This window comes from Folsomia candida, unplaced genomic scaffold (genome assembly GCF_002217175.1).
Source record: "Folsomia candida strain VU population unplaced genomic scaffold, ASM221717v1 Fcan01_Sc018, whole genome shotgun sequence".
Lineage (NCBI taxonomy): Eukaryota > Metazoa > Arthropoda > Collembola > Entomobryomorpha > Isotomidae > Folsomia > Folsomia candida.
The window spans coordinates 3,149,334-3,168,672 of NW_019091210.1; the positions used below are offsets into that span (position 1 = coordinate 3,149,334).

The 19,339-nt window shown below is 38.7% G+C and overlaps 4 protein-coding genes across 5 annotated transcripts; 2 read left to right on the forward strand and 2 right to left on the reverse strand.

The window, feature by feature from the left end:
- Positions 1–16: 16 nt before the first annotated feature.
- On the forward strand, positions 17–3,075 carry LOC110857289. The gene is made up of 5 exons (XM_022105906.2): positions 17–445; positions 514–820; positions 1,001–1,463; positions 1,568–2,277; positions 2,377–3,075. The coding sequence occupies exons 1-5, from the start codon at positions 128–130 to the stop codon at positions 2,913–2,915; spliced, it is 2,337 nt and encodes a 778-aa protein (XP_021961598.2). The 5' UTR covers positions 17–127; the 3' UTR covers positions 2,916–3,075.
- A 366-nt stretch (positions 3,076–3,441) lies between these two features.
- Positions 3,442–6,778, forward strand: LOC110857199. 2 transcript variants are annotated; one of them, XM_022105808.2, is made up of 7 exons: positions 3,442–3,600; positions 3,820–3,903; positions 4,018–4,098; positions 4,173–4,982; positions 5,460–5,928; positions 6,335–6,456; positions 6,534–6,778. In XM_022105808.2, exons 2-7 carry the CDS (start codon positions 3,829–3,831, stop codon positions 6,606–6,608), a joined length of 1,632 nt encoding a protein of 543 aa, XP_021961500.1. In that variant the 5' UTR covers positions 3,442–3,600; positions 3,820–3,828; the 3' UTR covers positions 6,609–6,778. The 2 variants fall into 2 exon arrangements, with proteins under 2 accessions (XP_021961500.1, XP_035713615.1); XM_035857722.1 differs by lacking the exon at positions 4,018–4,098.
- Positions 6,779–7,320: 542 nt separating this feature from the next.
- LOC110857153 lies at positions 7,321–8,923 on the reverse strand. The gene is made up of 2 exons (XM_022105759.1): positions 7,393–8,923; positions 7,321–7,331 (listed from the first exon to the last, which is right to left on the reverse strand). The coding sequence occupies exons 1-2, from the start codon at positions 8,921–8,923 to the stop codon at positions 7,321–7,323; spliced, it is 1,542 nt and encodes a 513-aa protein (XP_021961451.1).
- Positions 8,924–11,604: 2,681 nt separating this feature from the next.
- LOC118438048 lies at positions 11,605–13,311 on the reverse strand. Its single transcript, XM_035857741.1, has 4 exons — positions 13,152–13,311; positions 12,870–13,046; positions 12,438–12,735; positions 11,605–12,359 (listed from the first exon to the last, which is right to left on the reverse strand). The coding sequence occupies exons 1-3, from the start codon at positions 13,195–13,197 to the stop codon at positions 12,509–12,511; spliced, it is 450 nt and encodes a 149-aa protein (XP_035713634.1). The 5' UTR covers positions 13,198–13,311; the 3' UTR covers positions 11,605–12,359; positions 12,438–12,508.
- Positions 13,312–19,339: the final 6,028 nt, after the last annotated feature.

Below are 19,339 nucleotides of genomic sequence, written 5' to 3' on the forward strand. Positions count from 1 at the left end.
CAAGATGAGCAGTAAACCCAACAATCAACGTTGAACGTTAGTCAAGATAAATATTCCCCAGTTGACATTTCCCAGCAAAAACCACCCACCATTGCAGAAAAAAGACCCAGGATATTGACGTCGGAACATGGGTCCTAAAAGAATGCCAGGCGACGTGTGGGTGGAACGGGAGGGCAACGTCGTCAAACTTTTGCGATGTCGCACTGCCGAAGAATCAATTGGCGACGTCACGACGAGGCAAACCGTGATTTCTGCAATGGCTCGCGTTCATCGGGAGGTTATCGACGCGGAAAAATATATCAAACACCCGAGCAACTGTAAGCAGATGGAATTTTTGCTCTTGCCGTATCCAGATAACCTCTCCACGTACGACGACAACATGGAGGTGAAGTTGAAAATGGAAAACTGTGTCAGTATCGAAACACTTGTGAAGAATGTGGGACAGGTGAGTTTTGTGATATTTCGAAGACTGGAAAAATTTAGGAATTGATAGCAATTTTTCTTTTAACAAAGGTTATGAAGGGGAAATTTTTCCTTTGTCGCACCATAACGACGTCTAGCAGGATAATCGGAGTAGACGCCGGTGTGGAGGATCCTGAAGGAAAGAGGGCCATGCGACTTGGCCTATTTAATTATTCTCTGGATGCTAAAATGGGAAAGTCCGATTTCGAGGCGGTCCTCCCACTGGGGACGATGTTGATCGTGAAGAATCCCGTATTCAAAAAGTCTTTTGACAGCTCGCCCATCCACGGACTGATTGCTGATAATCCGGCTGATGTGGAGATACTCAGTCCAAAGAGGATGAAAGTGCTCTTTCCAGGTAAATTTGTGGATGCGATTTACTAATTAAATGCATTGGCCGTGGGGACATTAGGGGGAATTAACATTGTTGGATAGGGTTTGTATGATGCGTGCAAATGCAGGGGGATTTCAATAACCGTGGGGAGATTGCATGTCTTCTGTTCCCAAGCCTATGATAAGTTAAAATGTTTGTGGGCAGGTGTTAAATGGGAGTCAGATCTTCCCGAAGAATCTCGAGCCTTATTAAAATCGCACCCCTTTTGGGAGTTCTCTCCTGACCAATGTGACCTCGAGATTGCCACCAAGCTCAAGAACGTGGGAAACAAGGCCTTCATCGAGCACCGATCAACCGATGCGATCCGATTCTACGACGTTGCGCTGGAATACTTACCTGACGTGGAGGGAGAGATAACTCCAGCCGTTTCTACACTCTTGGTTGACATCTTGTCCAACAAGGCGGCCGCTCTGATTAAACTTGAGTGCTTTAATTCAGCCCTAATCTGCACGGGTAAAGCTCTTAGGATCAACAACGGACACGTCAAGGCGATCTTTCGTCACGCCAAGGCTCTCATTGGACTTGGCCGATACTCTGAGGGTGGCGAATTTCTGGATGAAAAGCTTTCCCAATATGCATCCCTTGGAGATGATATTCTTCGGTTGAGGTACGATTCAAAATCTAAGATTATACATTAGAGTATTATTTGTTTGTAATATTTGTTTTAGTTATTAAAAAGTTAAGTTTGATTTTAACGGATATATTATATAGATCCACCGTTCCAGAACTGTTGAAGCCACCCGGAAAGGAAATTATCCGTGCTTTGTTAAGCCTACGACCAACGGATTGCGGTTATCCTCAGAAGGATTTACCGGACGGGATGGTGGATCGCATTCCAGAATTTCGAGGACACGTTCAACTGGAGAAGAGTAAAATCTGCGACGGTGAAGGACTATTTGCCACTCAAGATCTCGAACTTGGAACAATTATCCTCTTTTGCAAACCCTTCGCCGGGCTGTATGTCAACCCGGAAGAAGAGAAGGCATTTAAACAGACCACACCTACCAACCAATACCTTATCGGCATTGTGGCAAACAAGATTTGGCTTGATCCTCAACTTGGCCGTGACGTTTATGCCCTCTGGGCTGGACCTAAGCTAAAAACATTGACGGACAATGAAGACCCTAAAATGAGAAAGGTGGACATTGTTCGAATTAGCAAGATTTGCCACTTTAACTTCACCGGGAACAACCTTGACGAAGATGTCACGGACTGCGAAGACTTCATTTCCTGCGGAGTTTGGATCCCCGTGTCCAAAATTAATCACAGCTGCATTGACGCCAACGTTATTTACTTTCATCACGATACCAGCCTTGTCATGATGGTCACTACTTTCAAAGAGGTGAAAAAGGGAGAGGAAATTCTGATGAGCTATATTAACCCATTCCTGCCATTGGAAAGGAGAAATTTTATGAGCCATGGTGAGTAATGGGTTGCATTTCTAATAAAAAACGATTTCTTGCAGGTGTTTTTTTTTACCTAAACATTGGTAATTTCAAATTTGTGTTTATTATTTTAAGGCGCCTTTATCTGCAAATGTCGACTCTGCGAACTGGACCGATCTGAAAGTCCCGCTCTGATTGCGAAGAGAGACCAGCTTATCAAAAGTCTGGCCTACGACCCCGACACGAACTTGTACCCATTTCATCCCTGCCTGCTCGCCCAAGACCTTGAAACAATCGCCGAAGTGGAAAGTCTGCGTGCGGCGACGCCCGACCTGAATTTCGCCATGACATGTTCTGGAATTCTTACCATTGCTGCCGTCGTGTTGCTCGCCCAATGTCGTTACGTCGAGTGTTTGTCCATCTTGGAGAAAATGTACGCCGTGATCGAGAACGTCCCGACCAATTGTGTGCATCGTGCATATGCTGAAAGAATTTTAGTTTGTTGCATGCGAATGGGCAAGAAGAAGGCCGTGTTGGAAAAATGGACGGAAGAAGTGAGGAAATATTGTCGTCTTTATGCCGGCACTTTGGATTATGTTCGAGTTGGAAAGTATCCCACAATTCCGGAAGACTTGAAAAAATTCGGGATTGAATTTTTTAATGACAATGATTAATTACTTTTGACTTGTGTTTTTTGGCTACATACTTTTAAATTTCCGATTATTTTTATGATATGAGTTAATTTTATGTTGAATTTTTGTCGTTGATTTTCTCCTGAACGATACTGCTTTGACTTGATGAATTTGATAAATAAATAGTTACAATTAGTATGAGGATGAGCGACAAAGAATTTTACGTTTTATTTCAAACTGGAATGAGTCAAAGTAGAGCGCAAAACATTTACATGCATGCCTATCAACTTACGCACGATATCATTGGAGCCTTAGACCCCATCGATGGGGTCCGTGTTACATAATTTATGAACATTCCCTTAATAAAACTCTCAAACTCCCAATGTATTGATTAGTACTTGAATTGAACATCACATTTTTCCCTTGAAGAAGTCAGAAGACTTTGGTGCTGATAATTTTGCCAACGTTATTTTTGAATTGAGAATATTTCCAAAATATTAAATAGCTAAAATATTTCATTACAACTGTGAGATACAAACAAGTCTCACACTTCCCCTCAAAAAGTGAGGCGAGTTCATTTGTTAACGTCAACTGTTTACTCGCCACAGATGGGCCAACTTTTAATTTCTGAACAACTAAATTAATAAATTTAAATAATTTAAGTATAATAACTTCCTCCAATTAATTAAATCATCAAGACTATTATTTGAGTCTAAATTACTAAAAGGTGAGATCATTTGATCAATTATGATATCATGTATCTGGTGAACGTCTATCTGATTTATCACGCTTAAAAAATTCTCACAAACTACAAACTAACGATAAATTTTTAATTACAATTTTTAATCCCTATAAATAAATTCATATTAAATTCGTTTGTTTTTGTTCAAAACTTGAAAGACGATTTTCACAATGAAAAAAATATTAATTATCTCAAATTTCGCAGGGCGACACGATGCAGGTTGAAAGTGACTTATCGACCCAAGAAATGGACGAGGATGTTGTCACCAGTGCTACAATGAATCCTTTGGTAAAAACAAATTATATATATTGAATCATTTTTCAAACTTCAAAGGAAACTTGCAGAATAAAAAATGTTACTGGCAGAATAAAAAAAATGTTAATTTCTTCCCAAATTTTGCAGGGCGACATGGCGCAGGTTGAGAGTTATGACTTACAAATTGACGAAACGAATGTCGCCACCAGTGCACTAATGAATCCTTTGGTAAAGAAATAAAAGTTGTTCTTATTAAAGTAAACTGTGTTTTTCTTAATTAAACTTATCCCTCTCTTCTGCAGTTGTTAAATTTGATTTTCTCCTACTTGGACGCCCCCACCCTGAAGGCCTCGGTGCGACCGGTTTGCACCCTGTGGGCCGATCTAGGCGCTCCCTTCCTCGGGAAAAAGACCACGCTGACGTTCTCGGAACTCATGACATGCGATATGGAGACCCCCAAAGCATTCGGACTGGCCACATTTCACCCAAAATTGGCCAAGAACGTCAAACTCGTCTCGTCCAAGTGTCCCTGCGAATCGCCGGAACGCCTCCCACGAAAATTTACCGCTGCCCGGCCTAAAATTGCGCGCTACTTGGAAGAACTTGAGGTCAAGATCTACTCCTCATTTTTACCCGGGCTGCACAAATTGTGGAGATCAAAATCACATCTTTTCGAAAACCTAACAAAAATTTCCATCACCGTTTTGCTCTCATCTGACGAAAATCAGGGCACGATTCTGACCGCGTCTTATCCAACGATGGCAAACGTTAGAGTGATTTTGATAAAAATGACCAACCAGTACGAAACCGAGCAGGATGAGATGGCAGCCTCCATATGTCAAAAGCTGCTCAATTCTACCCCCAACTTGACCGAGATGGAGGTGGAGGCTAGTTTTTATCTGGATTTCGCCCCCTCCAAGAAACTCTCCAAGCTTACTTATGCGTTTGTCCAATTTTTCGACTGGGACACTGAGGAGCCCCCCGGGGTCATGGAGATTGGCAAAATGGCCAAAATGTTGGAGTCCTGTCGGGAATCTTTGACCGAGTTGAGTCTCTCCCATGTGGGTGAGAAAATTGACGACGAGGAGGACGACGACATGCCGCAGCCGCAGGTAGGGAGAAGTTCTGTCAGAAAGCCTGGATTTTATTTACGAAAAAAAACAGGAGAAAAACAGTTACTTTATTTTTGACGGGTTTTGTACAATTTCGTTAGATAACGAATTTCGATGACGTTCAAATTCCCGATATCGGGAATTTGAACGTCACCGACATCACTCTTAAAAATAATGTTACCATTTTGAAAAGTAAATCTAGTCTGAATTTTATATTCAGTGAACTATACTAAATCCCCAGAGTGGCGTTAACTGGATAAAGAGTAAAGCTTACTCTAGATTTAGTAAAGTTTACTTAATTAATATAAAATTCAGAGTGTATTTATTTTTAAGCAAATGGGTATTTTTTAAAAGGGGTTCCCTTCAAATGTTACAACTCCATTTTTTTAGTTTTGTGAATTAGCAATTTCTTGCAAATTTAAAGATAATCTTAATCTCATTTTGCTTCAAGATAATTTTAATTTCTCTTGTTTTCAGACTTTATCTCTCCCTTCATTCACTAGTTTGACCCGGCTGTCAATCTCTTCCATGGAAGTTTACCGCTTGGGTGATTGTCTGTCCGCGACGCACCTCCCGAATCTGACCCATGTCAGCCTTGCCGGCTGTGTTCAGCTAGATTTCACCCTGTCCGACATTTTTGCTAATTTGCTGCAACCTCACGTCGGAATTACGTCGCTCGACCTGGATGCCGTGTATGACGGGGATGAACACTATGTCGACATTGGCACCGAGATCATCCGTGTTTTCCCCGCCGTGAAAATGTTACAGTTAAAGCTAACCATTTCAGTACACCTGTTGGTTGAAAACTACGACGACATCCGCCTCTTGAAGAAAACCCTGCGAAACTTTGCGCCTTGGGAGCTAACCTCGGCGGTAGTGCAGATACACAAGGTGCGCAGTTCGGGTGTCGTGTTGGGCACGATGCAAGGTTTGAGGCGATGGAAAGGTAAATACTATCCTCTTTCTTAGACGTGTCACCTCATTTGCATAATCTCACTATGGCCATTTTCGGCGATATGGGGTTTCCATGTTGAATAAACTCTCGCGATTGTGCCAAAATATGCAAATGAGGTGACTAGCACAAATAATTCAACTAATTGTACATAAGTGTTGTGATTAAGTCACTCTTCAAAATAATGTTTCACCCTTTTGAAAAGTAAATGCACTGTGAATCCTATATTAATTAAACTATACTAAACCCAGAATAAATTTAACTTGATAGAGAGGTAAGTTTACTGAGGATTTCGAATAATTTATAAAATTCAGAGTGCATTGACTTTTCAAAAAGGTAACATATTGTTAGGAGTGATTAGAAATTATTAAATTATAGATCGATTGCTAATTTTGCTTAGGTTTGGCACATACCGAGGTTCGACTTTACGCAGATAAGCAACCTTTTGTCCTGGGTGAAATCCTTAAAGAGGTTCTTTTGGCGTGCAGGGAGATCAAGCTGTTGAAAATGTTGGGATTTTTGGTAAGCTTACATAATTAATTTGGCGTTTGAATTTTGTGAGGAGTTTGCTGATTTTTGGTTCAAATATATTTACATAGATGAAGAACAGGGATGAATATGAATTTCAAGAATTTATTGAAGAGAACAGTCTACCGATTACTTTTTCGGAGTAAATTTGTGACAAGATGGGACTCCTGTTGTTAATTACTTAAATATACATACAAGCTTTATGAATTTTTGTTAAGTGACGAATGCAATTCTTTGATACGTAAAAAAAACATGTAAAAAATACGCCAAATCTTTAAATAAAATTGTATCTTCGTTTATAACTGTAGCCACCTAACGTACCGCAGTCCAGCCAACAAAAATATGGTCATGGTTTTCATTTCTGGATATCTCATCTTACGAGACATTAACTCATTCGTCTTATAATTATGAATCAGTTTTATTAAATATTTCAAAATCGTGCGAACACCAAGTGCAAAGTGTAATTGACCGGTACATACATAATTAATTATAGCCAAGAAATGATATCATCACAGCAAAAATAAAATACCGACTCTGAGTTAAATTCTAACATGGAGTTGAATAAAAGAATTACAAATCGATAAAAGCTTTACAAGCACGTGTGTCGGTACATACATAAAATTAATTTAACTTCAGTCATCATCAATCCACAACTTTATCCACAACCCATAATTAAAAGATTCCAGACTCAAAATTTCTTAGTAGACATCTCTGCGGTTTTCGAGGATAATACTTGATTTATTGAAAAATTGTTAGCTTTCAGTGACCCACAGTCATCTTCATCAGGCATGTACAAAGATTTTGGAAATCACAATCATTGCTTATTTTTAAAAATATGATAATCTGTTATACATTTTGCTACTTGGTTACTGGACGTAATTTATAAAAAATTTAATAGTGTTGCGCACCATATCGGGTTGATGTTAATGCCTTTGGAAACGTTCATTTTGTTGTCCATTTTCTGTATGTAGAGGGATTCTTTAAATTTGCGAAAGAATTTCCGGTGTTCAGGAACTATGAGACGGAAGGATGTTGTGTCTAATTCGTGATTGTTTTCCAGCATGTGTAGTGCAACAGGAGAAGTTATACTGGCTCTTCTAATATCGTTTTGGTGTTCATTAATTCTTATCAAAAAGTCTCGTTCGGTCTCACCAATGTACACATCTGGACAAGAGTTGCATTTGATTTGGTACACTCCAGCTCTTGGTCTGTTCAGCTTCTGCTTAGCATTACATAAAATTGAACCCAGTTTCGGTCCGGGATAATATCCTATTTCCACGTCCATAGTTTTTCGTAAGTAGGATGCAATTTTTGACGTTGCATCTCCAGCCCACGGAAGAATGATCCTTTTCTGTATGTCAACCGTTTTTTCCCGTTGATCTTGTTGACATTTTATCCGCACCCTGGTCAGACGGTTATTAATAAGAGATGAAGGATAATCATTTTTCTCTAGTATGATTTTGGTAAGTTTGATTTCATCATCAAGGTGTTCCACGTCTGAAAGTCGGATGGCTCTGGTAAGTAGTGTGTCGATGACACCAATCTTGTGAGCACGAGGGTGGAATGACCGGAAATTGAGATATTGGGATGTTTGAGTTGGTTTTCTGTAAATGTAATGGCCTAAAGAAAAGTCATTTTTAGGATAAATTAAAATGTCAAGGAATGGTATTCTTTCATCAATTTCTTCCTCCATTGTGAAATGGATGGATGGATGAAAATTGTTGATCATTTGTAATATTTGGTCTTTTCTCCTTCGTCTGATTATACACAATATGTCATCCACAAAGCGTCTCCAAAAGTAGATGTGGGGGTTGCTTCTGATAAGTGTTAATTCCAGTTTTTGAAGGAAAAACTCTGCCATCACGGGGGAAAGAGGAGACCCCATCGCTGTCCCATGGTTTTGTTTGTAATATTTCTCTTCTAATTGGAAATATGAAGCGGATGTACATAATCTTAGGAGTGATATGATATCTTCCACGGACAGTTTTGTTAATTCCGCGAGTTGTGGATATGATTCCAATCTTTCTTTGATGTAATCTATAGTCTCTGGTATTGGGACCATTGTGAAGAGAGAGGTAACATCGAAAGAAACTTTGATGTCACCTGGTCTTGATTTTAATTTCTTTAGATCCTTGACGAGTTCAGTAGAGTTTTTGATTGAGAATTCATGTTTTGAGGCGACTGGAGTTAGAATATTTGCTAAATATTTGGACAATTTATATGTTGGAGAGCATCTGTAATCCACAATTGGTCTTAACGGGATGTTGCACTTGTGGATTTTGGGAGCACCATAAATTATTGGAGCTCGAGGATTCTTTTCTATTAATTGTGGTAAAATATTTTCGGGCAGGATCTCATTTTCTTTCAAGATTTGACACTTTTCTGCAACGTTTTTCGCATGAAGTGGGGTTGGGTCATGGTTTAGCATGGTGTATGGACCAGACATGATCATTGCAGCCATTTTTTCTCTATACGTTTCTCTGTCCATGATGACCACGCAATTTCCTTTGTCCGCTTTAGTAATACATATTGTCGTGTCTTGAAGTAAGGATCTGATTGAATTATTTATCCAATTTTCCCACTTTGTTGGATTTGTTCTTGTTTAATGTGTTTGGCCATTATTCTTGCTACTCCGGTTCTGATTTTGTTTTTGTCATTATCTGTCAGTTCCATATCCATCATTCGAAGTTCCAGGGTCGCTGCAGTGTCAATCATAGTGTTTCCAACATTTTTTATGGGAAGAGAAAAGTTCAGTCCTAGGTTGAGTAATTTTTCTTCCAATGCAGAAAGAGGCCGGGATGACAAGTTTTTAATTGTTGGTTTCTGGAGTAAATCTTTATTATTTTGATATGCTGTGGCACAGACATTTTCGGCTCTTTTCTCCATAAGTCTATTGAACTTATTTTTCTGCGTGCTGGAAATTTTCAGATGAAGGGAGTTTCTCATATTGTTCATTAAGTTGCATAGCCAGTTCCATAATGTAGGGATTGACTCTCGAATGGTTGTTCTTAATTTCTTCATTTCTGATTGAATTTTATTTTGCTTGGTGTAGTTTACATTGATAAGACAGTTTAATAAGTTTGACTCAGTTCGTTTTTGAAAACTTTGGATCTTATCATGAGGTCCGAATCTTATGGAGAAATCTTTGAGTAGTAGTCCGGTTGGGATAATGTCATATTTTTTGCAACGTCGTAGAAAAATAGTGTTGTTTGTTAAATGGACTTCTTGTTTGTAGAGTGACTCCAATTTCTTGATCTTTCCAATGACTTCTTCACTTGCTTCACCGCGAAGCCTTCTAAGTATATTGTAGAATTTGTTCCATCCTCCGACATAATTATTAGTAGACATCTCTGCGGTTTTCGAGGATAATACTTGATTTATTGAAAAATTGCTAGCTTTCAGTGACCCACAGTCATCTTCATCAGGCATGTACAAAGATTTTGGAAATCACAATCATTGCTTATTTTTAAAAATATGATAATCTGTTATACATTTTGCTACTTGGTTACTGGACGTAATTTATAAAAAATTTCAAAATTTCAAAATTTCAGAAATCAAAATTTCTTTTAAAAATTCACTTCAATAATCAATACAAATATACTTTTCATACTGATCAGGTTCCCTAACAAACATTTCCACCGCCATAGCATAGGTGGACTGTGGATGAAAAATATTACAATAAATGTCGTACGCTTCTTTGATAAATTTATGCGCGAGTGGAAGTGTCTTCTTCCGGTGGGAAGCGAGTCGCCAAGCCAGCCGCAAATATGTCGCCCTCGACAATCCACAAACTCCAGTCTTGTCCAGATCTGCCAACAACCTTTCGAGCTCTTTCACCATCGTGACAGTAGGAACAACTAGATACGTCGGCATTGGATAGAAGCCCAAACAGTCTTCTTTTCTGTACAGCGCCTCAATCGCTTTTCTCAGCGATATGATCAAATTGTCCATGTCGTCGTCACGACAGAAACAATCTGACGGACAGATAATGTTGAATTTGCTTTCCAAGACTCGACGACAATCGGAAAACGTCTTGAAGGTTCCGAGGCGGCGATTTCCGTACATCGTGTCAGGATCAATGATTGACCCGAGGGAGTCATTGTAGCCCAGAATGTTGATAGTTATTTCTTCATCGGGGTTAATACCCCGTTTCGAGTAGACTATCCTCACCTATTTGAATAAACTGATTAATTAAGTTCAATCAATTAATTGAGTTCAATTAATTCGCTAATTTTATACCCTCAAATCTAGCAAAATTTGCGTATTTGCGTTCCCATTACAGTTGTGACCTAAATGCTTCGAACGACCGACTGCCTTCATGATGGTGCATCTGTCCCTGATAATGTCGGCGGAAACGACGAGACCGTGTCCTTGGAAATAGTCCACCATAATGCGGCTAGTCGAGGGGATGAACCGTTTTGCAAAGACGCCCAGACCAAGGCTGACTCCTGATGAGGGGTCAAACTTCTCGCGAAGGACCCAGTCCAAGTCTTCCTCGCCATAGGACAATCCACACCATTTGGAATGACCTTGACTTCTGGTGGCTAAAATGGAAATCAGATTGGCAAATATTAAGGGGCGTTAACTAAACATAGTTCCAAATGTTGTAAATTATTGGCAGATAATTCTTTTAAGCACTAATTTATATACCATCCTTCTTCTCTATTTTCCAATCAATCGCTTGACACTCAGGACTGCAGTATGCCCGCCGACAGCATTTTCCACAGATTTTGACCGCCTTGAGGGGAACGAGGGTGTGGCAAGCTGCGCAGTGACGATCAATATCGGACGACAATACCAAATTAGGGATTGCTTCATCTGAAAGATGATAATTAAAAGAAGTTCGTTTCAGACAGTTATTTGTAAATTGCGTTTTATTAATTATGTACCTTGTCCAGCAGCCGGCAGTCGTTCGTCTGATACAGGGTTTGACGCCATCATGTTAAGTGTTTATTTATATATACTTTGTCGAAAATTGTGAGTTTGAATTTTTTCGAATATGTTAATTATGAATTATTTAAAAAGGGACAAAATGATGCAGCTGTCGTTTAAACAGACCGCTCTGTGCTCTCGGGTTAGGAGAGACCTTTTGCACACAACAACGCTTAAAGTTTTATTGTTTCTAGACTTCAGATAGTTTTTATTATTTCACAAAGAGAATGTGCCATGGATCAAATTAAATCAAATCAGCCTGTTTGGTACAAGTATTAGAAAAGCTTACACAAATTTAGCGTGAGTATCGAAATAGGCCATCAAAACCCAACTGCATGACCAATTAGAATTACATACAACCGAAGAGATATTTCATATCAGCGATCAAACCATAAATATTTTTCGTAAAGTTCCGGCTCCTCGATGAAAAGCTTAGCAGACATAGCATACAAAGATTTGGGATGAAAAATGGCTGAATAAATTTCGTATATATCCTTCACGAATTGTTGGCCTTGTTCGAGCGTCTTCCTCTGCTGGACAGCGAGTCGCCAAGCAAACCGTAAGTAGGTCGCCTTCCCCATTCCAGACATGCTAATTTTTTCCATTTTTCCCAACCATTTCAGCAAATCTTCCAGCATGACGTTGACAATCAACCGGCGTGGATTGCGGTTCAGCTCGATTTCTTTCTTCAACAGAGCAGCCATAGCTTTTCTATTTGCAATGATCAACTTGTCCATTTCGTCGTCACGACAGAAACAATCCGATGGACAGATGATGTTGAATCTGCTCTCCAAAATTCGTCGACAATCTGCAAAGTTCTCGAGGCAACCGTAAAATATGCCCGGCATCGTCTCATGCATGGTGTCTGGATCAACGTGATTTTGCAAATGATCCCCGTACCTCAGTAGATTGATTGTAATTTCTTCATCCGGATGAATATCTCGTCTTGAGTAGACAATCATCACCTATTTAATAAACCACAAAATGAAATATATTAATTAGCGAATTCCATTAAACTGTAAATTACAGTAGATCAATTTTACATTGAAATCGTCAAGACAGTCGTTGCTTGCGTTCGGATAGCAATTGTGAGCCACATGTTTCGAATGGCCGACTAACTCTTTGAGAGCGAAAGTGTCCTTGATAGGGTCACCGGAGGGGGTAAACTTTCGTCCTTGAAAATAGTCCACCATGATGCGAGTTGTCGAGGGGATGAATCGTTTTGCGAAGACGCCCAGACCAAGGCTGGCTCCGGGTCAAACTTCTCGCGAAGGACCCAGTCCAAGTCCTCCTCTCCATAGGACAGTCCACACCAATTGATGTGACCTTGACTCTTTGGAGCTAAAATGGAACAGAGATTTACGTAAAGATTAATGACGATTTTGACCAGCGAAATATAAGCTTGATTATAAAGATGTCGCAAATTGGTCGATATTTATATTATTATAAGTTTAAATCACTATATTAATTCTCACGCTTTCCATCATCCCCATTCTTGATCTTCCAATCAATTTTTTGACATTCACGACTGCAATATGCCCGTCGACCACATTTTCCACACTTTTTGACCTGATCAGAAGGGATGAGTATGGCGCAAGTGGCGCAGTGACGATCCATAGAATCAACTCCTCCTTTACTCTTATCACAATTTCCTGCAAAAAGAAGGATATAATTTCTAAACTTTTTTCGAAATACGGAATGCACATTTCGAAAACTGCTATAAAGAATATTAACGTGGGTCGTGGACGTACGCATACCTTTTCCAGCAGTTAGTTGTTCCTCAGGTACAAGCTTTGACTCCATTTGAAATTATTTTTCAATAATTTGTAACTTCATACAAAACAGTAGTTAAATTTTAAAAATATGGACAATATGGATTCAAAATGATGAAGTTGGAAGTGTGGAGTGTGGAGTGGTATTTATTTACCAAGCGCTTCAAGGACTTCGCTCTTTACACTTTGAAATGAGACGAGAATTCTGATGAAAATGTATGTATGTATGTATTTAGTAAAGCGTGGTTACTGCATTTTGATATTTTGATAATTACAAATATCTCGACATTTATTCATCATTCACATATTTAATTATTTATTACTTCAAAACTTGACCGCAGTATCCAACGCTACAGACATGATAAAAATTCTTCTGAATTTCCAAAAGCTAACACAAATTTTTTGCAAAAATCTTTCCGACAAATTTCTTGTCTCCTTTTTTACGCATGGCAGATAACATTCGAAATATTGACAAATATAACAAAACTTCCCAGTTTTCCATTAGAAGAATTTCCATTTCAATTCAACTTTTAATTATTTATAGAATCAATCCCACAAATTGATGAATGTATTTCTGACGTCGACTAAGGACAGTCAAACCCTTATCAAAGTTAATTAAGCTGTTTCTCATTTCCAAATTTAACTGTTTTTCTTGATTGCATTTTATTTATATCAAACAGCTGAATTTATTTGTCGTAAATTGTCTCAAGTTCATGCGGAATACAAGTATTTTTAGTATTGGCCTAATTTGGTCTCGACCCCAAACCATTAAATTAAGGTAGACTCGTTAAATCCAGTTTAAATACACTCAAAATACTCACTAAGGGACCGTCCATAAATTACGTCATGCGGGAGCGGGGTCCAAGGCGCCAATGATATCGTGCCTATGTGGCATATGTTAAAGGGTGGAGCTGGGGTCTAGAAATTCGTGATTTTTGCGTGACATAATTTATGGATGTTCCCTAACTAACCTTTCCGCACAAGACACCTTTTTTGTAGCTTAAGTTTAACTTAAGCTGCTTAACTCTATCCCAATCCCAGCTAAAGCCTAATTGATATTCCAGATGTAGTGTACCTGCATAATTAGCATATGTACATTTACATGTACATACATACATATCTTCATAAATCTCACTAATTCAGATCAAACTTATGCACATGCTTAGACTTGAAGGATAACGACGCCGATATCGTGTAAGTAATTATAGCTCCCACAAACGTCATTTCCGTCGACCTTTTACACTTGTACAAGTTATACCCTAAAATCCCCCCGTACACGGCAACTGAACGGAGCGAACGTAGCTTTCTTTTCAAGTATTTCTTATCACGACTACCCCTCAAGAAGCACCTCCACTTGGCCTGAAGTACGAGACACTCTTCATACAGATCCACCAACAAGGGCAACAATAATCTGACACATCCTCCAACAAAGAGAGCTGCACCCAGAAAACCGGGAAATACCGAATGCGGAATAAGTCCGTACATATTTAGGGAAATAAAGTTAAACAGGACGCTAAGCCACATCGTAGTAAACATTACGACCGCAACACTTGGAGTGAGATATTCGTCCGATATTTTAAAAATTAACTGCAAGCTGGCATAACCCCGAAGATATTTATCTACAATGACCCTATTTCTAGACGACATGTAGTAAACCCCAGTTTTACTAAGGGTCAAAATACACTCCAGCGCCATGTAAGCGGCCATCACGGGAAAGGAAATAATGATGCAAGACATGCGACAAAATTGATATGTAGGGATGATCAAGGTAAGTCGGAGAAAGAAAATGACAAATTTTGCAAGTAACGGGAATCTCCATCCTTTTGAGATGAAGAGGAAGTACAATTGACTATACGGGTTTAAGTTTGAGCTAATTATGGCGAAAAAGTAAATGCTGAAGGTCTGACTGTAAAGGACGATTATGATCAGGTTAAGCATAATCCCTTTCAAGTCGAAGAATGTGGTATGTTTTTGCTGGATAGTCCGGCCACCTGAAAGAAGATATTGAACTTAAAATGTGTTGGTGCTTATACAATAATATCTGCAAGAATTAGCTTTTTTGCTGATAAATTTCTTCCACGAGTGAAAGACATGCAAGAAAAGCACCATCCATATAATCAAGGAGTTACTAGGTGGCGCCTATTTCTCGCATTTCTTGCACCCTGAATTTGTTACAATTTCTCTATGTAGTAAATGTAGAAATTGTACAATTTCTTGTAGTACATACAGCACAAGAAATATGGAAAAGCTGGAAGAAATTACTTAAGCACTGTGTATGTCGTATCTTATGTAGATACAGAAAACTACCAATATTCCTATTTTTTTAGTAAATATTGAACTTACAAATTTTCTTTGTCAATGCAGACAAACAGTTGAACGCATGACATTTATGCCCCTGAAGGCGAAGAGAGTTTCTAGAACGAGGTCGAACATACCCCCTCCACTCCAACACAGTATTATGACAACCTTTGTTAATTCAAGGTGTGTAAATCCGTACAACTGCGAAATTAGGATTAATAGTAAGCTACCATTTAAAATGGTTAGAAAACCATAAACAGAAACCATCCAGGGAATAAGCTTTCTTGAGATTGGGGTGAAAACTAAAGTTTGCGTTTTCATATCCCATTCCAACGGATTTTTCCAAAAGATACCAAAATATCGGTAGAAACGATCCAACGAATTCCACATCAGTGAGGTAACAACCATTTCGAATTTTTAGGAAACTTTTAAATTAGTGTAGATGGTTTTGAAACGATCGTCTGAAAGGCAATAAACTCAAATATGGCAAATATGATTTCTAGTGAAAGCGAGCACGAAAATATGTCTTTGACCCATTTTTTGCAATTAGTAGAATGGATTTCTTCTGATTTTCAAGTTTAATTATCCTTCTTTACTCGACTTGGTGAGGGTTATGAATCATAACTTATGATGAATAGCTAAGATTTTCGTAGCAAACCTGGGCTCAATTTGAGTGATTTGGTTTGCTTTACGGTTTTTGTTCACATCTGACGACCTTCTCGAATCGGCCATGGCCCTAAATTTTGAAGATATGAAGTCTGAGATACATATGAGCTATCTTTCGCACCCACTAAAATAAAAATATGGGTCAGAATGACCCTCCTTCATGGCCAAGCTACGTAATACGTAGGTCATTTAATACGTCATAATGACGTATTAAATGACCTTCCCTCGTATATGTATCTAATTGCGTCTACCAGATTTTGAACAGTACACTGATTCACCTTCATTTCCACAAATTAAAAATATTAAACTTATTTAAACTAATAATTTTAACTTAACTTTGATACATAGCATATCACATATCCACAGTCTGATAAGCTTGCACTTTCTCCTTTTAATACCGTAATGAACTTATCGATCCTATTGTCAATGAAGATCAGTGTTCAGTACAAACAATTTATGCAGAAGTTGTGTGGTTCCTTCATTTTTTACTTAATAAATATTTGAGTATTTGGCTTATTTTGTTTAATACTTTGACTATTTTTGTTTTAAAATGCATTATTAAAAGGGAATTCATACATGCACATGTCCATACATATGTATGTATGTACGCATAGATAAATACATGATAACACTCGATAACCCACTCTACGCAAAATTTATGGATGGTGTGCATGTTTGATCAAGACAAAGCTCATTAATAATAATGACATGAAACTCGGGGTTCCGTTGTATGATCGAAATGAAATATGCTATATTTAAAATAAATACTTAGCTTGAGTTTCTTATTTCCAGGTACAAACATATTCTTCGCTACTTTTGCATTAGACATGTAGAATTGCTAAGGACAAGCATTTCTATCCTTGTATGTGTATTGTGTATTGAACGTGTTCCTACAAAAAGTCCAAGCTCCAACCATGACATCGTTATACTTCCCCATAATTTTAATTACTTGCATTTCGAACTCATGTTTTTCAAAGAGCACTAATAATTTTGATAATACTTATTTCTTAAATATTCTCAACTTCTTCGATCATACTAACTTTCACTTCGTTCTACATCCTCCACAAAATCAACTTAGCTCTCCATCTGACCAGTATTTTCATAAATTACGAGTTGCTAATCAATACACACCTTTAACCAGAAATATACCATCTTGCAACTTCACCCTTACCGTGACAAGACTTGAAAAATGGGCAAGAATCAAGGCGACATTTCTTGACCTCACGACTCATCATTCATCAGACGATCATCAACTAATGACTTCCTTACTGTGTACCAGCCCGGACTATTTATTCGTTCATTTCGACGGGTCTATGAAGCCAGATTACTACAGAAACTATACGAGATGGACAACCTCTGCAAAATTGATATTTTTCAGCAATTTTCACTCCGTTTTTATTCCACGTGTCGTAGGTGACCTAATTGTTGAAGATGTCACAAGCTCGCTCGGATCGCTAACCGCTATCGGTACAGTTTGGGACTCTCTTAATACAAAAAATTTCCACGGAGCCATCCTGCTTACATCTCGGCCAACGAATAATAACGAATCTTGTGGATACAGTTTGTCACACTTTCACGAAAAAGACTCCCCTAACACGTGCATCTTATTGGTGTCCGGGACAAAATATAATTTCACATATTTGCACTACCTACGAACAAATGAATGGCGAAATAACGACAGTTTTTTGGTCGGCGTAGTCGGATTTATTGCAAGCGGAGAAGTCCTCGTTGATAACGTGGTTCAACTAGTTTTTCTAAAAATAGTTAAAATATATGACTGCGAAATTCATAACGTCGAATTTATAATTGTTTCACAGTTTCCCATTGCAGAAAACAGTATTTGGGGCGTTTTCACCCCATATGAAACTTCCATCTGGGTAGGTCTGCTCCTTTCTTGTGTGAGTATCAGCCTCGTGCTGCAGTTTGACTTCAACAGTAAAATTACACTACAAATAATATTTGTAATTAAGACAGTCAGAACCTATTTTCTCGTCCAATCCATCCTTTTTGGACAATCTATTGCGGATAAGATTATTGCAAATTTTCGAAACAAACACGTCGCCCGACCGCTTTTAGCCATTTGGTTTTTTGCCTGTTACATCATCATGGACAATTTATACCAGGGGAGCATCTACTCGGATTTAACGGTCACACATCCCCCCAAAGTTCCTGTAACGTTTGAGACGCTGATTTACGCTAACTTGACGATTATAACCACCACGCAAGTAATGATACCTTCACCTTATGGTAATTACATGGGGTACTATTCCCTCGTGAAAAGCGACATAATTCCTGATATTATTCAAACTATTCCGTCCAAGGCATACGTCAGATTTATGAAATATGCGAATAGTAAAATAGTTTATATTCCTGGCACAGAAACTGACATTTCCCTGGTGAAAAATATCTCGAATTCCAACCCAATTTGGTTACAACAACAAGACTCCAGTGTAAAACTTATCTCGACTGAGAAGGACTTTGCAATTATAGAAATGCCAGAGTTATTGAATTCTTACCGTGAATCCCTTAGCATTCTGGGGAAGCGGTTAGTCATTAGAAATTTTAATGCTGATGCGGCACTCCGATTCAGCAGCGTTACTGCAGGAGTTGCCATACTTTTGTGGGAGAAGATTAACTTATCGATGAGATATTTATCGCAGGCCGGGATTAGGCAGAAGTGGGATAAGATGCACGGCATGAGGGCAACGTTACAGTTTGTGGGAAAATTTGGAAAGGCAATTTATAAGCAGTATTTGTTAAAATTAAATTCAGATTTTCAAGAGTCGATGCTATTTAGTTCGGTAAATTTGAGTAATGATGACAAGTCGTTAGGTGCGTTGTGGTATGTTTTAGCTTTGTGTGCAGTTGTAATTGCGGTGGCTGTAGTTCTTCTTATGTGGGAAATTTTGTGGTATTGGGTAAAGTTTAATATAAAGTTAAATCATACTTTCCCACTTCAAAAGTCTGAGCATGGTGTAAAGGCTGTCCGGCGAGGACAGGGTGTCGTGCCTACCACCCCCACCCCCACAATGCAGGAGAAAATTGTAAATTTGTAGAATGTCACTTATTTGTCATTCCTATGTAAATTCCGTTTCACCTTACATGGTGTTACACTGTTACCGCCACAGGCAAGGAACATGAGATTCCCATGTTATTTTCGTGTGGCGGTAATACCATGTAAGGTGAAACGGAGTTTAGCTTCTTAAATT